This window comes from Eptesicus fuscus, chromosome 7, assembly GCF_027574615.1.
Source record: "Eptesicus fuscus isolate TK198812 chromosome 7, DD_ASM_mEF_20220401, whole genome shotgun sequence".
Lineage (NCBI taxonomy): Eukaryota > Metazoa > Chordata > Mammalia > Chiroptera > Vespertilionidae > Eptesicus > Eptesicus fuscus.
Genome location: NC_072479.1, coordinates 60,313,874 through 60,333,088, shown reverse-complemented (window position 1 = coordinate 60,333,088; position 19,215 = coordinate 60,313,874). Strand labels below are relative to the sequence as shown.

Sequence of the window (19,215 nt, the reverse complement as noted above, 5' to 3'; positions counted from 1 at the left end):
AGCTCAGCAACTGGGGAGCCACAAGCAAAGAGACGAAAAGCTGGGTGTCAGGCACACAGCATCGGGGACGAGAGTGGTCCCAATTGTGCCTCACCTGCCAGTTTCACAACTGCTTTCCTTTCTCACCCTGTGGGAAGCTCCCCAGGGGTATCCAGGCCAGAGCTACACGTTCAGTGAGGCTAGAGAAGGGGAGGAAAGATGCATTAGGACACTGGTGTCATGGCTTTTCCAACCCCCTCAGTGCCTCCTGTAGACAGACTATCAGCTGAGATCCTAGGCTCTGCTACAGATGTGGTTTTCTTTCATCTCCCAAGTCTGTCTTCTGTGGTAGCAGGGAGCCCCTGGGAGATGAAGTTAGCTAGAACTAGACACAGCCTTAATATTCATGTATTTATTCTCAGAACATACAAACTCATCTTTTCAGAGAATAGAAAACAGAAATTTTACTCAGTGACTTCAAGATGGACACAGCCGGCTCACCCTGTCCCGTATCTAAAAAAATTCCCTGGGTGAGGGATGCCTAGAGTGCACAGCACCCCTTGGCATAGGGGCCGTGCACAGCTCTAAACAAGGCTCTCGCCTTGTTTTATCATCCAAAAGGGCAAATGCTATCAAAATGACAGTAAGAGTCCAAGGTTCATAATCCTCGCAGTGCCGGATCCCCTGGGTCATCTAGGGCAACAATGTTGCTGCCACTTATGCAGTCAAGTCTGTGCCGAAGAAACCCTCCCAGCAGCCTGGGAGGCAATGCCATTGGCTGCCCCGGAAACTGGCAATCCCCAAGTCAGCCAGAGGGGCAGAGCTGGGCCCAAACCTATGGTAATTTGTTCTCCCGGTCTCCTGCAGCAGCTTCCCTCCTTTCGCAGCCCACACTCAGGCCGTCAAACCTGAGGGTCTAGCCACGCAGTCTGAGTTTTTCCTAAGCCCCCATAAGAGTGAGGACCTGGAAAGGGAGATGTGAGGGTCCTGAAGAACAGGCTTCGGAGCCTGCCCTTAAACGGTGGGAAGAGTGCTGTGTCAGGCAAAGATGGTCTCCTCCCGGCGCTTCTTGGTGAGGATGGTGCCTGGTTTGTGCTGGGCATCCGGGTGGTTGGCTAGCTCGGGGGGGCAGGAAGACACTGGGCTCTCCAGGATGGCTTGCTTCAGCTCATAGAACACAGCAGAGTCCTCTTTGGTGAGGAAGGTGATGGCCACACCACTCTTGCCTGCTCGTCCCGTGCGGCCAATGCGGTGGATATAATCTGGGGAAGCGGGAGAGGAACGTTACTCAGGGTACCAGGCCAGATGCCCGGTGAGCAGTGTCTGAAGCCTCTACTTATAAAGGCATCGTCCCCCCCACACCTCCACAGGCAGGAATAGAGCTCATACTACCTGAACCTGCAGTACCCACAACTACTACTGATGGGGTCATCCAACCACACTAAGACTGAGGGGCCAAGTTCCATTACCTTCCACTCCCCAAACACAGTGTGCTACCCCCAGGTGCTGGGACAACACACCCACATGAGAGAAAGAGTAGGAGCTCGCCCTGACCAGTGTGGCTCAGTTGGTTGGGTGTCATTCCATTCACCAAAAGGTTGCTGGTTCCATTCCTGGTCAGGGCACATGCCCGGGTTGTGGGCTCAATCCCAGGTAGGGGGCATGCAGAAGGCAGCCAATTGATGTTTCATTCTCAATCAATGTTTCTCCACCCAGTCCCCCTTCCTCTCTACAAATCAATTTTAAAATCTTAAAAAAAGAGTAGCTCTTCTCACTGGGACACGCCATTTGAGAGACAGCTGTGAGAGATGGCAGTAGCACCCCAACTCAAGGGGAATGATACAAGGAGTCTCCCTTTCCCCAGGTTGCAGCCACTTTCCTCACACTTACCTTCAATGTTTTTGGCCATATCATAGTTGACCACCATAGACACATCTTGGATGTCGATACCACGACCTGCCACATCTGTAGCCACCAAAATGTCCTTGGCCCCAGCCTTGAGGTTGGACAGTGCAAATTCTCGCTGCTCCTGGCCTTTTCCACCATGCAATGTACAAGCATTGTACTGTTGGGAGAATGGTGAGGTGAAGAAAGTGCAATGGAATCATGGAAAGATACAGAAGTTAAGAGGGAGTAGGGACAGAGAGGGAGGGTTTCAGAGAGCAGCAGGGTAGAAGGAAAAGGGAAAGGAGGCAGGAGAAAGAATGAGTGCAATTGAAAGAAGGAGAGTACAAGTGAGCTGAAGAATGGGTGGGAGAGAACAGGATGTGGCATGGCAGAGAGCGCCAGGGCAAAGTCAAAGGTAAAATCAGGGGTGAGATATGGAGACAGATTAGAAGTAGTCAGAGAGGATGAGGGTGAAAGATGAGGGTAGAAAGCAGAGACCAAGAAGTTTAAGGAAGTTTAAACATTGAGTATTGAGACAATGATCAACATCTCCCTCCTGACCACACTATCCCCTCTCCCAAACATTCATAAACACAACAAACTTTGTTTTGACCCATCCTATTCCACATCCTCAGACCCTGCCAGAATACGTGTCTCAAAACCTCTCCCTAGCTGGGCCAGTGTGGCTCAGTGATTGAGTGCCGACCTATGAACCAGGAGGTCATGGTTCGATTCCCGGTCAGAGTACATGCCCAGGTTGTGGGCTCCATCCCCAGTAGGGGGTGGGCAGGAGGCAGCCAATCAATGATTCTCTCGCATCACTGATGTTTCTCTCCTCCCTTCCTCTCTGAAATCAATAAAAATATATTTAAAAATAAATAAATAAGGAGACATATTTACTATTATTTGTAATACTTTAAATAATAAAAAATATATATATAACAAAAACACACAAAAATAAACAAACAACTTTCCCTGGCCCAAGCCCGCCTGGAGGGAGACCCAAGGGAGCTCTAGCAGGCACTACTGGAATGGATAGTCATAGTCCTCCTATCTCCATAACACCTCCCTTTTCCCTCTGGCCTGACTTGTTCAGTACTGGAGAAGTTCAAAAATGAGTGAAAATTGAGAACAGGAGCCTAGGACGGGCCCTCTAATTTCAGAAAGCAACACCAGAGAGACTGGACTTTGCCCTCCCCTGCCAGACACACCCCCATCTTCTCCAGGGATTTGGCCAAAACATCACAGCCCTTCTTCTGGTTGACGAAAATGATGATGGGTGGGTCAAAGCCTTGCTCCAAGATTGCCAGCAGCTTTTTCCTGGGGAGAAGAGGAGAAAAACGAGATGCACACGACCTCCTGCTTCAAGTGAAATGCCCAACCCTGATCTACAAACATCAATTCCAGGCTCTTCAATGCCCATGGCACTGAACAAGAAAACAAGGCAGAACAATTGCCCCTCAGCCACCACTCCCACTGAAAAAGGCCCCTTCTCCACGCTGTTTCCCCTGGCCCAGCTGTCCCCATACCTCTTTTCTGACTCTGACATGAGGAAGACCTTCTGTTCCACACGTTCATGGGGCTTGCCTGCAGAGCCAATGTACACCACAGCAGGTCGCCGAAGATAGCTCCGAGCCAGACGCTCCACGGCTGGGGGCATGGTGGCCGTGAACATGACCGTCTAGGAAAACAGGACGCTCAGCCTTGGGCCCAGGAAGATACAATCACATATCCTACCATCACCACAGGCAGTACAGCCCAGGCTGAAGAATCTAATATACCATGGTGTAAACTTTCATAGCCACCACCTTAGGAAATAGTGTCCTTTGCCTTCCCACTTCTTTCCTTAGTACCTGAACTTGGCATCTCATGATGCTGAGAAGGGCTGAGAGCACTGGCTAGCATCTATAGCAGGCAGTACCATGACTGTTTGGGATCATTTTTCCAGGGTTAAGCTAAACGGCTACAACTGTCAGAGGACTGCATCTGGCAGGCCTCACCATTTTGGAAACATGTACTCTGAGCCCATGTAAGGCAAGAAGGGCCCTAGCGCAGGTTTGCCAACTTGCCCAAATCTCCCCAACCCAGGGAAGCAGCCTTACTTGGCGGTACTTATGTTTTCCTGACTCAAAGTTGGCCAACATCTTCTCAGGGTCCTCAGCCTCATCCGTGTCCGGCTTCTGGTTGGTGACAGGCATGTGCTCCAGGATCTTCTGGACGTCTGGCTCAAAACCCATGTCAATCATCCTATCTGCCTCATCCAGAACCACGTAGGTACAGCGGCTCAGCACCAGATAGCGGTTTTCCAGCACATCAATCAGACGTCCTGGGGTAGCAATCACAATCTAGGGAGTACAGTAGAATCATATGTAGCCCCAGCAGATACACCCTTCTTCTCTCTTCTGTGTACTATCCACTCACTTGGACAACAGAACTCCAATGCTAAGAAATTTAGACCCTAACCTCTAATTATGTTTGGCAGTGAAGGTTCCTGAGAATTGGCACAAAATTACTTGTTGCTATCTTGCATTTTTTCAAGAATGAATGGAGTCTCTGAATAAAATAGAGAGATTAGATAGAGGAGGTAAAATCAGAAGGAATTTTTTTAGAGAGACTAAGAGATATCGTGAAGAGGATTATATAAAATAATACGCTAAGAAGTCTGCAGCAAACTCAATTCCTATATCAGACTTGTTATAAAAAGCTCTCCTTCCCTAGCCTGAAAGGTGGCAACACACAAAGTCAATGACTTGGTCTGGCAGTGATTAAGGGCACAGGATTTGGATATGAATCTCAGCTCTGCCCATTGCCATCTGTGCGACTTTGGACAAGTTATTAACTGGAGCTTCAGCTGCATCTGTAAAATGGACGCTCCCCTCTGTGCTCTCATATGGTTGTGAGAATTACTGACATGCACAGTACAATCCCTGGAGCATAAGTTCTCAATAACAGTAGTACATCTATATAAACCAGCCCTCTTCTTCGTTTGACTGAACGTCTGTGGCAGAAACTAGAAAAAAAAAAAAAAACAGCACAGCCCAAATGGTGGGCTGGCTGCTGGCCAGGTGAACAAACCTCACAACCCATGCGCAGCCTGAAGCCCTGGTCTTCTCTGGAGATGCCGCCAATGACAGCCACAGTGCGGATGCCTAGTGGCTTCCCAAACTTGATGGTCTCTTCCTCAATCTGCTGAGCCAACTCACGGGTGGGGGCCAGGATGATAGCATAAGGGCCCTGGTCTGACTCTTCGATCCTGTGGTAAATGGGGCATCCCAATTTCATGAGCTTTGGTTCTCATGCAGCCACAAACAGGAGCAAGACAAAGTCACACTTAAGAGCAGCTATGGAAATGGAGAGGGTGGTGGGAAGAGGATGCAATGATCTCCCTTAAATCAGAGACTCCAATATGCATAACCCATGGACACAGACAATAGGGTGGTGAAGGCCTGGAGCAGGGGTGAGCTATCAGGAGTCAATGGGAGAAAAAAGGAGACATGTGGAATACTTTCAACAATAAAGATTAAAAAATAAAATAAAATGTTTGAAGATTAAAAAAAGAAATATCAGAGACTCTAGCTCAGCCAGTGTTGCTTAGTGGTTGAACATCGACCCATGAACCAGGAGATCATGTTTCGATTCCAAGTCAGGGCACATGTCCGGAGTTGCAGGCTCGATCCCCAGTAGGGAGCATGCAGGAGGCAGCCAATCAATGAGTCTCTCTCATCATTGATGTTTCTATCTCTCCCTCTCCTTTCCTCTCTAAAATCAATAAAAACATTTTTACAAAGAAAGAAAGGAAACCATGGGGGCAGGCTAGAGGGGATTAATGGCGGGGGGAGTGGGGGAGGGGACATATGTAATACTTTCAACAATAAAGATTTAAAAAAGAAAAAAAAAAAAGAAAACCAAACACTCATTTGCCACTTTTACCATCCCTACCCAGTTAAACCACTCCAACTGTTAACAGATGACCCCACCTGTCAATTTTGGGAAGAGTAGTGATCCAGACCAGCAACGGAATAAGGAAGGCTGCTGTCTTGCCGCTGCCAGTCTCGGCCACACCAATGATGTCACGATTCTGAAGCCCAATGGGAATTGCCTGACGCTGGATAGGTGTTGGTTCCTGCAGTGACCCAGAGAGAGTAATGGGTACAGGCAGAATTATACGACCTGGGCTGCTGCTGACAGAGTGGGCACATATGCGAGCACAATGGGAGGACACCAAGCCTGGTTCACAGGAATGGGGACCTGAGAAGAAACACAATCACTGAAGGCCAATAGCTCCACCAGGAAGTAATAGACAGTATCACCTTGGTGCCCACTGGCAGCGAAGGCACCCAACAGTCAAGGCACAAAGTTTGTATCCCCTACAACATAGGAACATGCCAGGTCTTCTGAAGCAATCTGTCCCTCCTTACCTTGTAGCCACACTTATCAATGACCTCCAAGATGTGTGGGGGCAGAGAAGAGTCTTTCCATGATCGGATGGGATTAGGGATCTTGCCACCTTTGGTGGTAATGCTGTAGTCCTCACGGAAGATCCGCCAGTCCCTGTCCGTCATCTCATCTAACTTCTTCTGGGACCAATGACGATCATCCCAGCGCTGCTTGGCTTCCTTCTTACGAAGTTTGCGGAGTCTTGCCCTGGAGCAGGATCATGAGGAATAAGTGGGATCAGTTCCCCCAACTCCTTTCTGTACACTCTGGGCTGTGCCCAACCACCCCAGCCCTGACCACTCACTCCTCCTGCTCCTTTTCTTCCAGTGTCCTCCTCTTCTCCATTAGGTCTCCATAGAAACGTGACTGTTCTCGTTTCTGCTGCTTTAGGTCAATGCCTGCAATGAAGCCTCGCCCCAACAACTGCACCTGGTGCCGTTCTTTGTACCTGGGATTGGGACAGAGGAGGAAGAAAAGGAGCTGTTACAGCAGCAGGAGGGAAGGGCAGACTACCAATACGTACATTCCCCTTCCTAGCCAGGGTCTTTCCTCACCCAGAGCATTGGGTTAATACTAGTTCACCAATTTCCCCATCCTAGCTTATCTTAATCCTATCTCTACAGTCACAGTTTCTCTCTAGAACTGCCAGACAACTACGGAATGGGAGAAGTTATTCGTTAATAATACATTTGACAAGGGGCTAATATCTAAAATATATAAAGAACTGAGGCTCTCTGCCATGTGAAGATTCATGTACAAATCAAGAATACTATTCTCTGCCGAAACCGGTTTGGCTCAGTGGATAGAGCGTCGGCTTGCGGACTCAGGGGTCCCAGGTTCGATTCCGGTCAAGGGCATGTGCCTTGGTTGCGGGCACATCCCCGGTGGGGGGTGTGCAGGAGGCGGCTGATCGATGTTTCTCACTCATCGATGTTTCTGGCTCTCTGTCCCTCTCCTTTCCTCTCTGTAAAAATTCAATAAAATATATTTAAAAAAAAAAAAAAAAGAATACTATTCTCACTAAACACTAGATACCCTGAATCCTTGATGTTAGATTTCTCAGCTTTCAGAATTGCAAGAAATGTTTGTTGTTGAAAAATAAATAAATAAAATATATAAAGAACTCATACAACTTAACACCATAAGACAAACAATCTGAGTAAAAATATGGGCTGAGGACCTGAATAGACATTTCTCCAAAGAGAATATACAGATGGCAATAGACACATGAAAAGATGCTCAACATCACTAATCATCAGGGAATGCAAATCAAAACCACAATATCATCTCACATTTGTCAGAATGCCTATTATAAAAAAATAACAAGTATTGGGGAGAATGTAGACAAAAGGGAACCCTTGTACACTGTTGGTGGGATTGCAAATTGATGTAGCCACTATGGAAAACAGTATGGCAGTCCTCAATTAAAAATAAAACTAACATATGACCCAGCAATCCTACTTCTGAGCATTTATCCAAAGACATCCAAAACACTAACTGGAAAAGATACATGCACCCCTATATTCACTGCAGCATTATTTACAACAGCCAATATACGGAATCAACCTAAGTTTCCATCAATAGACAACTGGACAAAGAAAATGTGGTACACATATACAATTGAATATTACTCAGCCATAAAAAAGAATAAAATCTTACCATCTGCAAAACATGGATGGACCTAGAGGGTATTGTGTTAAGTGAAATAAGTCAGACAGAGAAAGACAACTACCATATGATTTCACTTTATGTGGAATCTAAAAAACAAAATAAATACACCAACAAAACAGAAACAGACTCATAATACAGAGAACTGATGGGACAGATGGAAGGGGGTTTGGGAACATGAGTGAAAAAGGTGAAAGAACTAAGAAGTACAAATTGGCAGTTACAAAATAGTCATGGGATGTAAAGTAGCGCATAGAAAATATAGTCAATACTATTGTAATAACTATGTATGGTCTCAGGTGGGTACTAGACTTATGGGGGGATCACTTTGAAAGTTACGTAAATGTCCAACCACTATGCCATATACCTGAAACTAACAGAATATTGAATGTCAACTGTAATTAAAAATAAAAAGATCTAGTTTAGGCCTGAAGCCACTCACAGTGGGTTGTAGTCGATAGATGTGTCCTCAGATGCATCCCACTCAAAGACAAACTTGCGGTCATTGAGATGCCTCGTTCGGCGCCGCTTCTTAATGCCACCCAGGTAACGCTCCTGCCCACAGACAAAACACAGAGCCCATCAAGCTTCAGGCCCAAAGCTCGCATGCAGAGATCAGAATGGCTAAATAATTAAAGCTCATTTGTGTGTGGGAAGCGGGGGAGCGCGGGGGGGGGGGGGGGGGTGGTGAAAACAGAACCAAGGCCTGCACCTTAATGGCATGCAGTTCCTTGCTCTTATCCTTCTCCTCCCGGATCTTCTGCCGCCCTTCCTCATCCTCATTTCCATTGGTCTCCCGTTCCATCCTCTCCCTGCGTTCCCGTCGTTCTCGTTCCTGAGGGTCTTCTGCAGACCAAAGAAAGCAAAGCTGCAGAAGAGCTCAGTGGAAACAAAAAAAGAGCATGGCAGGACCCAGACAATGGACACCAAGTGAGAAAAAAGGGAGATTTATGAGACAAGGGAAATGGGAGATATAACAGATTTTCTTATAAACTTCCCGCATACTTTCCTCTTCCAAACTACAGAACAAGTTTCTAGCTCTTCCTACCCCATCCCACCCGTTTCTATCCCATCCAGGGGCTACAGGGGGTAGGAAAACGAACCCAGCATTTTCCTGCCCAAGTCTTGAAACTGTTTCCTTTTCTTCCTCTCTTCTTCAAGCATCTTCTGCCGCTCTTCCACCTCCTGCTGCCGTCGCTTCAGGGCTTCAGCCTCTCGTTCTGCTTTGGACAGGAACTTGGGCTACAAAATAGGTTGGAACTGTAAACAAAGGATCTAGAACACCACTGATGTTTGGGAGATGGCAGGGAGCTCAAAAATATTTGCTCAGGCATTAAACCTGTTAAGAAAAACACAAACAGGCTTAGGATCCTGTTATGAGCTGAATTTTGTCCCCTCATGATGCATATATGGAAGCCATAACCCCTAGTACCTCAAACTGTGTCTGTATTTGGAGATAGGGCCTTTAAAGAGGCATTGAAGGTAAAACGAGGCCTTTAGGGTAAGTCCTAATTCAATCTGACTAGTGTACTTATAAGAAAAAAAAAATTGCCCCAGCTGGTGTGGCTCAGTTGGTTGAGCATCACTCCATGCACCAGGAGGTCACTGGTTCGATTCCCACCCAGTCAGGGCACATGCCCAGGCTGTGGGCTCAATCCCCAGTAGGGTGTGTGTAGAAGGCAGCCGATTGATGTTTCTCTTTCATCAATGTTTCTGTCTCTCTCTTCCTCTCCCTTCCTCTCTGAAATCAATAAAAATCTATTTTAAAAATATGTATTTTTTAAAAATTTGGACACACATACACCAGGAATACGCATGCACAGAGGGAAGAACATGTGAAGACGAAGACATTAATCCACAAACCAAGGAGAGAGGCTTCCGAAGAAACAGCCCTGCTGCCCCCTGATTTCAGACAACCAGCCTCCAGAACGGTGAGCAAATACATTTCTGTTGTTTAAGTCACCCAGGCTGTGGTGTTTCCTTATGGCAGCCCCAGCCAACTAACACAGACCCTCAAGTTCTTACCTTAGCCTCAGCTTCTTCCTCAGCCTTTTTCTTGGCCAGAAGTTCCTCTAGGGATAATGGCTGGGCCTGAAGATAAAACACAGGACTTCAGGACATAAAGGCTCTATCCCTTTGAAGATCACAAAATTGGGCTTGAATTCAAGAGGAAAATGAGAAACCCTTCCTCTTGCTTGCCTTAGGCTTCTTATCACCATGTTCATCCTCGTCATCCTTCTTAGAGTCTCTGTCTTTCCGAGATTTAAAATCTTTTCCTCGTCCAGGAGATAAACTTTAAGAAAAAGGAACAGAAAAGGTCTATTGCTGTCTTACCCCAGCCCCTGAATGAGGTTCAGGCTGACCCCAAAAAGAAGATGGAAGTTTTCCCATGACTCAGCGAGACTGGCCCATGGTCACACACAGGAACGGACACTTCCTTTGCAGGCATGGTCACTGCCTGCTCTGAAACATAATGATGGCCCTGTCTTGGTCCCAATCTACCTGAATCTCCTTTTCTGAAACTAATTTCTTCTGGCAAGTGGGTCTTCACTTCAAAATATTTCCAAATATTTTGACATCAAAAGTATTTTATACAAATAGCAGTTGCACATTGAAGGGAAAAAATCCTGCTTTATAATACATAGTGAATTTAGTTACACAGCCACCCATATACACCCCTCCAAGACACTGCTATATATGTCCCCTCCTCATTTTCCTTACAGCAATCCTTTCCCCACATCTGCTATAAATTTAATCTTCAAGAGGTCTCAAACAACTTTGTTGTAAGAATTCTGTCCTTTGCCCTGAATTCTAAGTAATATTGGGGGCCAAATAAAAACTCTGCATAAAAAGTTTCCAGAAGAAAGCTATCAAGATACTAGGGCATTAAGCTATTCCCAAAAACACATGCTGTATACCCTGGGTAGAAAACTGAATGGTTCAGTGGAGCTAAAGGAATGCTTTGTAGGCTGGTAACCTTTTCAAACTCATTTCTAAATTCTAAGAACAAGCTGACCCTCAAGAGTTGTGACTTCACTGTTATATGTTCTAAAGACACGTGCCTTCTAAAAAAGACCGCTCTGCCCAGCCGGCGTGTCTCAGTGGTTGAACATCGACCTATGAACTAGGAGATCATGGTTCAATTCCCAGTCAGGACACATACCGGGTTGTGGGCTTGATCCCCAGTGTGGGGCATGAAGGAGGCAGCCAATCAATGATTCTCTCTCATCATTGGTGTCTCTCTCTCTCTCTCTCTCTCTCTCCTCTTCCTTCTTCTCTGAAATCAATAAAAATATATTTTCAAATAAAAAATAAAAATAGCCCTGACCGGTCTGGCTCAGTGGATAGAGTGTTGGCCTGCGGACTGAAGGGTCCCAGGTTCGATTCCGGTCAAGGGCATGTACCTGGGTTGCGGGCACATCTCCAGGAGGAAGTGTGCAGGAGGCAGCTGATCAATGTTTCTCTCTCATCAATGTTTCTAACTCTCTCTCCCTCTCCCTTCCTCTCTGTAAAAAAAATCAATAAAATATATTAAAAATAAATAAATAAATAAATAAATAAAAATAAATAAAAATAAAAATAAAAAAGGCAGCTCTGCAGTAACTGCCAATAGGATCCACTAAGGAAAATTTACCTTCTTACAAAGCTGACCAAACTCAGATGCAGAGAGAAGGAGATGGGAGCATTCCCCTAAAGCGCCCTCTCATTCCCTCAGGTACCTGGATCGTTTCCGGTCCTTGTCCCGTCTGTGCCCATCCTTATCCCGATCTCGGTCCTTCTTATTCCGATCCCGCTCCTTATCCCGTTCTCTGTGCCGTCGTTCTCTGAAGACAACAAATTTAAGAAATCACTGGATATTTCCAGAGTATCGGGCTTCACTGCAGCCCAAAGAAGGCCCATGATCTTTTCTCCCCAGTAAAATTTTACAAATTGAGAAATCGTTTCTCGGGGAAGTTATGAGGGGTTCTAAGACCTTATAGCTCAGAGTTGCACTGCTCAGCATTAATGGCAATGACAGAACATGGACTATACGAACAGATGAGCTACCTCTGGACCTTTTGTGCTAATGAGTCTCTAGGTACAGATACCTCCTAACCTGGAGGTATCAGAGGAACCAGGAATGAAGAAGTCCGAAATGTACTCTCCCTTTCCACATAGCAGACATACAAAGTTACCCTACCTTTCCGTAGACTTGGACCGGGAACGGGAGCGAGACCGGCTGCCCCCTCGACGCCTATCCCTTGACCGATGCCGCTTTCTGTCTTTAGAAGGGGAAGATTTCCGGTCCCGGTCTCTATCCCGTTCTCTGTCCGGTGACCGAGATCGCTTCCTTTCCTCCTTGGAAGGTGACACATCACGGTCCTTCTTGTCAGCCAACTCTCCTGCCATCTGTCAAGAGTAAGAGGAGTACTTGTTATGTTCTGGGTACTGCTCTAAGCTGTTTATATATAAGTACTTAATCTCAAAAGAACCCTATGAGGTAGATATATTAGTATGCCTACTTTATAGATGAGGAAACTGAAGCTCAGGTGTATAAAGTAACTTGCCTAAGGACACACAGGTGGTAAATGGCAGAGTTCCAGGCAATGTGGCTCCAGAGGCCCACTTTTACTCATTATACTATTAGAGGCCCGGTGCACAAAATTCATGCATGGGGGTGGGGAGTGTCCCTCTGTCCAGCCTGCACCCTCTCCAATCTGGGACCCCTTGGGATCGGGCCTAAACCGGCAGTCGGACATCCCTCTCACAATCCGGGACTGCTGGCTCCTAACCACTCCGGCTACCAGCCTGATAGCCCCCTAACTGCTCCCCTGCCGGCCTGATTGACGCCTAACTGCTCCCCTGCCAGCATGATCATCCCCAACTGCCCTCCCCTGCTGGCCCGATCGCCTCCAACTGTCCTCCCCTGCTGGCCCAATTGCCCCCAACTGCCTTCCCCTGTGGGGCTGAGGGGATTGGGGGAGTCCGGCTGGATGAGGCAGGGCTAAGGGGACTGGGGGAGTCCGGCTGGATGAGGCGGGGCTGAAGGGACTGGGGGAGTCCGGCTGGATGAGGCGGGGCTGAAGGGACTGGGGGAGTCCGGCTGGATGAGGCGGGGCTAAGGGGACTGGGGGACTCCAGCTGGATGAGGCGGGGCTGAGGGGACTGGGGGACTCTGGCTGGATGAGGCGGGGCTGAGGAGACTGGGGGACTGAGGCTGGATGAGGCAGGGCTGAGGGGACTGGGGGACTCTGGTTGGGTGAGGTGCGCAGCGCCTGCCGCTCCCCAGCGGGGCTGAGGGGACTGGGCGCCACCATCTTGTGGCTGTGGGCGCTGCCATCTTGTGAGGGCGTAGCAGTCAACTAGCATATTCCCTCTTTATTGGCTGTGGGCGCTGCCATCTTTGTGAGGGCGTGGCAGTCAATTAGCATATTCCCTCTTTATTATATAGGCTACTAGTGGCCCGGTGCACAAAATTCGTGCATGGGGGGCAGGGAGGTTTCCCTCAGCCCAGCCTGCACCCTCTCCAATCAGGGACCCCTTGAGGCATGTCCAATTGCAATCTGGGACCGCTGGCTCCTAACCGCTCACCTGCCTGCCTGCCTGATCGCCCCTAACTGCCTTTGCCTGCCTGCCTGATTGCCCCTAACCCCTCTGCCTGCCTGCCTGATTGCCCCTAACCTCTCTGCCTGCCTGCCTGATTGCCCCTAACTGCCCTCCCCTGACGGCCTGATCTCGCCCCCAACTGCTCTCCCCTGCTGGCCTGATCTCACCCCCAACTGCCCTCCCCTGCTGGCCTGATCTCACCCCCAACTGCCTCTGTCTGCCTGATCACCCCTAACTGCCCTCCCTTGCCGGCCTGATCTTGCCCCCAACTGCCCTCCCCTGCTGGCCTCTGCCTTGGCCCCCACCACCATAGCTTTGTCCAGAAGGAAGTCGGATGTCTGAAAGATGGCCGGTCGACCCAGTCTAATTAGCATATTACCCTTTTAGTAGTATAGATAGATTATATAGGATAGGATTGCTTAAATGGGGGGGAAAGTCTTTTTCATCAGGAGGAGATGCGCTTGGCAGACAAAAATACATAATCCCTATATCTGGATTGATAGCCAGCCATATGCACTATACTGCCAAACTGGTCATTAAAAAATTGAACTGCTTTCTTACACCTTACACTAAACAGCTGTTGCCCTTAAAAACCCTCCTCAGTCTCCATCTTAGGTTCTGCCTTCGCAGTTCACCCAGATTTTGTTCTGATTGGTCGGTTTCTATGCCAGTCAGCATCAAAAACTCCGCCTCCGAGGCAGCCATTGGCTCCTCGCACTTCATCCAGATTTGGTTCTGATTGATCGGTTTCTATGCCAGTCAGCGTCAAAAGCTCTGCCTCCTAGGCAGCCATTGGCTCCTCACACTTCACCCAGATTTGGTTCTGATTGGTCAGTTTCAATGTCAGTCAGCGTCTCCGGGCCTATCAACGGGCCTGATCAGAGAGGCGGGGCTGATCAGCAGCTTCAGCAGAGGCCCAAGAGAAAGAGAGGTGCTGATGCTGGCCAGGCCCCAAGAGAAAGAGAGAGGCAAGGGCTGATCAACAGCTGCTACGGAGGCTACCAATCAGACCCCGCTTCTCTCTCCAGGCCTCTCTTCAGGCCTGATCCACAGCCCCCTCGGCAGTCAGTGCTAGGTCATGGTGCCTGCAGCCGCCAGCAGTCAGTGCTGGGTTGCCACGGCAACCCAGCACTGACTTCCAGTCGGTCAAGCCTTCGGTCATTTTGGATGTTACGAACCCTGGGTTTTTATATATTAGAATTGCCTTTCTGTGGTTAGTTTTTGCATATATTCGTTTTTAAAAGTATATAACTAATATACCTTATTTTTAAATTTAGCCTGCAAGATTATTAAAAGAGATGTTAGTGAATGAATAGTGTACTACTACCTCTAGAAACATCCTGTATTGCTTATCTTAGGAGTCTACTAGGCCTGCTAGCCCACCAGAATCAGTCAACACACAAACATCTAAGGGGATATGTTCTCTTGAGCTCATAAAAAAAGCGCGTAAGGGGGGAGGGCCGTTTAACTTTGAGATTTGGCATTATAGTCACCATTTCAAGGAAAACCTAAATTTAACTGGAGAAACAGAAAGGTACTTCTAGTTATACAATGGGAAAAGCTTGAAGGGTACATAGGACCTCCATGAACTTTTTTTTTTTTTTTTTGCAACTTCCTATAAACTTATAATTATTTCAGAAAAAAGAAGAAAGGTAGATACCAAAAACTACAGGTCATAGACATTCTGACTGGCATTCTCTACTCAGATTTTCACAGTCTTGATCATTACCCAGCCCTAGAATGGTCTGCACAGGAATTAAGTCCCGTTTCCTTTTGCCTGGGAAACACTGAGCACTGCCACACTGTCAGCTGTCTTTCAGACTACAAAATCTACTTCACTTCACTTGCTAAAACAACAGCAAGTCTGAATCTGCCTCTACCCCATCATCATCATCATCACCACCACCACCACAACCATCACCATCCCTAACTTGGGATAAATTTCTCAGAACTTATTTTAGCCCCAAATGGTTCAGCTAGAATATCAGTCCCCTAAGCTTTAGTTTACAACCCCCTTTTCCCACGTCATACCCTGCCATATATCTTTAAAAAGGGAGAACTTATAAAGAAAAATGAACAAGTAGCACTTTCAAAAGGTGGAGAAACATCCCATTTTATCTCACGACTGCCTGAGAAATGACTGAATGTTCTATATCAGCACATCAAATTACAATGATGTCTCTACCACGTACAGCCCTAAGAAAACACCCCAAAAGAAAGGCTATTTTCTCTAGAAAGCATCCTAGACATCATTAATTCTTTCAATAAATATTAACTGAGCACCTGATAGGTGCCAGAAACTGTTCTGTGTACCAGAGATATACCTATAAACAAAACGAAGTCTCAGATCTCTAACACTTAAATTCCAGTAAAGCAGACAACAGTTAAGTAGTAAGATAAGTTCAAATAGTAACAAGAACGAATGAAGAGAATAAAACAGATATAATGGGGAGCGGTATGAACAAGAGACAAGAAAGTGCAGGAAAGAATTTTTTACATGCACTGTAAGCTGAGATTTGAATGATGGGAAAGGAGAGCCTACAAAAAAACAGGTAAAAGAACTTACTGGGTAAAAGCAATTATTAAGGGACTGGGCAGGAATTAGCTTAGCGTGTTTGCCAATTAAAAACAGACTTGTGTGAGTCTGGCTGGTGTGGCTCAGTGGCTGAGCACTGACTTATGTACTAGGAGGCTGTGGTTCGATTCCTAGTCAGGGCACATGCCTAGATTTCAGGCTCCATCCCCAGTGGGGGGGGGGGGGGGGGGTGCAGGAGGCAGCCAATCAGTGATTCTCTCTCATCATTGATGTTTCTATGTCTCTCTCCCTCTCCCTTCCTCTCTAGAATCAATAAAAATATATATATTTTAAAAAGAGTGGAAACAGAACCATTGAGAATGCTATTATAGTAGTCTAGACCAGAGATGACAGTGGCTTGTTCTAGGAAAGTGGCAATGAAGGTGAAAAGAAGTAGACAGCTTCAGGACATACTTTGGAGGCAGAGCTGACAGGACTGAGTAATAATAAAGGGAGAAAGGGGAAAGGGACACAACCACGGCTCCTAAATTTATGGTTTGAGCAGCCTAGTGGTCCGTGGTGCCATTAGTGACTGGGAAAGACTGGGGGAGAGGAAGTGAGGAGATTTAGGGGGAAATAACGTTTCATTTTAGCCATGTCAGTAAGAAAACCAAATGGAGATTGCAGGAAGGCAGTTGAAAATGCAATTCTGGAATTCAGAACAGAGACCGTGGAGACAAAAACTTAAGTCATTGATACATAGATAGTTTTTAAAGCCATGGGACACTAAGTTACACTACTTAAGGAGGCAGCATGGTTAAAGAAGAAAACAAACAAGAAGAGAATGCAGGGCTGAGTTCTGGAACACTATAACATTTAGAGGAAAAGCTGGAAAAAAGCTAAGGTCACTAAGAAAGGAGTGGGGGAAGGTAAAGTAAAAGGAGGAAACGCGGGACTTCCATGATCTGGAAATCACAGAAGCCAAAGCACGTTTCAAGGAGGGAGTAGTTAGCTTTGTCAAGTGGAGTAAGACTAGGAGGTAAAGGAGTGGTGACTCTTGAATTTCGAAAAATGGAGGTGGTTGGTAACCTTGACAAGAGCTATTTCGATGGCACTGGGGTAGAAGCCTCAGTGGAGTGAGTTTAGAAGAGAATGAGAAGTGAGAAGACAGTCAACATAGGCAGCTTTTATTATAAGTTCTACTTATTTATCGCGGGCACACCCTAGCCATTGCTTTCAGCAGCCTTCCTTACAAATCTCCAGATCTTTGAGTTCCTCAGTTCTTGTAGGGCAGGGGCACATTCTTTCTGTTGTTGCTGTTGAAGTTTTTGTCAAACATCCACTATATGCAAGGCACTGTGCGAGTGCTGTGAGAGTTACAAAACGAAATCAGGAAGTTTGTTCTGTAGAACAATACAGGTTATGAGACACATACCAAGATGAAGGCTCAGATGAAGTATCTATTGCATGAGTTCAAAGAAGTTTCCTTTCATTTGTAACATCTGCAGAGGAAGTGGCTTTTTGCATTTAAGTATAGGTAGAATTTAAAGATGTGTAATTGAGGGTGCGGAAAATAAGTCATTCCGGGAAAAAGAAATAATATAGAAGGCGCAGAGGCGGGAAAGCATGACTGGTTCTGGGAGAAAAGCCAGAGTCCTAGTTTGGCTGGAGCAAGGGCTACTCAAAACAAGAAGGAATAAGGTCAGACTGGGGGCATCACAGATGCTGTGCCATGGGACCTGGCCTGCGCTCCCCAGAACCAACACTACCCTCTGGGGCCCGAGCCCCTTCGCTCTTGCCGGCTAGAGCTTTCGGGGCTCATGCCCTTTCTCTGAGGCGTTCTTCCCCGCCTGGTCCAGGAGGCAGTGGCCACCGCCGTGCCTCCACTCGCACCCTCTGTGCAAGCTCGTGGGAACCGCCACCATCGCCCGGGACTCACCACTCTGACTCTGAACCGCCCAACGCGGCCTCAACGTCGCCGAGCAGTCGCCATCTTTCCCTTTTCCGGGTCGCCGAGATGCACCCCACGACCGCGCGGCAAGCTGGGAAGGCGAGTTCCTAATACTGGGCTGCACTTGCCCACGAGAGCCCCAGAACTACCAATCCCAGAATGCACGGCGTCAGCGTCAACCCCGGGGCGCGGAGTCTGCTGGGCAATGTAGTTCGCCAAACATCTGATTCGGCCAGCGGAAGAGTTTTCCGTGGGTAGGCTTCCCGCAAAAGGCTCTGTCCCAGCGCCGTCTTCTTGGAATATGCTGGTCTTACTAGAAATTGCAGTCAATGACTACCATGGCTTGTGGCTTACTTCCCTTTGTGGGAAGCGTTTTTACAAAAAAAAAATCTGTGAGATAGATTATTAGTCCCACTTTATAGGTGGATAAATAAAAGTTAGGTTACAGGTGTAGCTGAGTATTTCACAATGAAGGTGGAACTGTTCATTGTTTGGGACTATCCCAGGTTTAGGAGAACTTTTTAGCAATCCACGATAATAACTCCTTTATTGTGACAACTCAAAATGAGGCCACACAACAGATTCCAAAGTTCTGGGCAGTGGCACCTGTTTTCTCAACACCCCAGATAGGACCCTGGCTTCTTTCTTCTTCATATTCCAACCCCTCTCCCACTTCAGTCCTCCACTGAGTCCCTCCCCGCCCCCCAAACTGTATGTTCACTTTGTTTTTCTTTGATCTTATCATTCACAGTTCCTTGCAACTTCTAGAATGGGCTTAAATAGATATCAGGAAGTATCTAATGCCTCCTTCCTTCCCATTTTCCCATCATCAGCTTTTTAAAAATCCTCACCTGAGGATATATTTACTGATTTTAGAGAGAGAGGAAACCGGAGAGGGAGAGAGAGAAAGAAACATAGAAACATAATGTGTACCCTGACCAGGGACTGAACCTGCAACATTTTGGTGTACAAGATGACACATCAACCAAGCCACCCAGGCAGACAGCTTTTTTGTTTCAATCCCATATAGCTGTAGGGGCTGGCTTTTCTCTCTGAATATATGTTCAGTTCTCCTCAAGCAGAGCCTCGGGATAGACGCAAATACTTCTAAAGCCCTGAGCATCATGCACAATGGCCCAAGTTCTCCTGGGAGAGGTACCCTTCTGCTCTGAGTTCTGCCGCCATTGATCTG

General features: G+C 47.1%; 1 protein-coding gene across 1 annotated transcript; it reads right to left on the bottom strand.

Annotated features, from left to right (window-relative positions):
- Nucleotides 1–376: 376 nt before the first annotated feature.
- On the bottom strand, nucleotides 377–18,083 carry DDX23 (DEAD-box helicase 23). Its single transcript, XM_008140621.3, has 17 exons — nucleotides 18,012–18,083; nucleotides 12,152–12,360; nucleotides 11,691–11,795; nucleotides 10,171–10,264; nucleotides 9,997–10,062; nucleotides 9,075–9,213; nucleotides 8,684–8,817; nucleotides 8,414–8,526; nucleotides 6,608–6,751; nucleotides 6,285–6,510; nucleotides 5,844–5,989; nucleotides 4,942–5,119; nucleotides 3,969–4,211; nucleotides 3,396–3,547; nucleotides 3,078–3,186; nucleotides 1,870–2,044; nucleotides 377–1,241 (listed from the first exon to the last, which is right to left on the bottom strand). The coding sequence occupies exons 2-17, from the start codon at nucleotides 12,358–12,360 to the stop codon at nucleotides 1,018–1,020; spliced, it is 2,457 nt and encodes an 818-aa protein (XP_008138843.1). The 5' UTR covers nucleotides 18,012–18,083; the 3' UTR covers nucleotides 377–1,017.
- Nucleotides 18,084–19,215: the final 1,132 nt, after the last annotated feature.

Excerpts from the sequence above, each read along its gene's own strand:
- DDX23 (XM_008140621.3), bottom strand. The coding sequence starts at position 12,360 with ATGGCAGGAGAGTTGGCTGACAAGAAGGACCGTGATGTGTCACCTTCC. Across the intron at positions 8,818-9,074 it reads CTTGGGCAGGAAAATGCTGG|AAGACCCTCAGGAACGAGAA; the intron begins GTTCGTTTTCCT and ends TTTGGTCTGCAG. Across the intron at positions 6,511-6,607 it reads GAAGAAAAGGAGCAGGAGGA|GGCAAGACTCCGCAAACTTC; the intron begins GTGAGTGGTCAG and ends ATCCTGCTCCAG.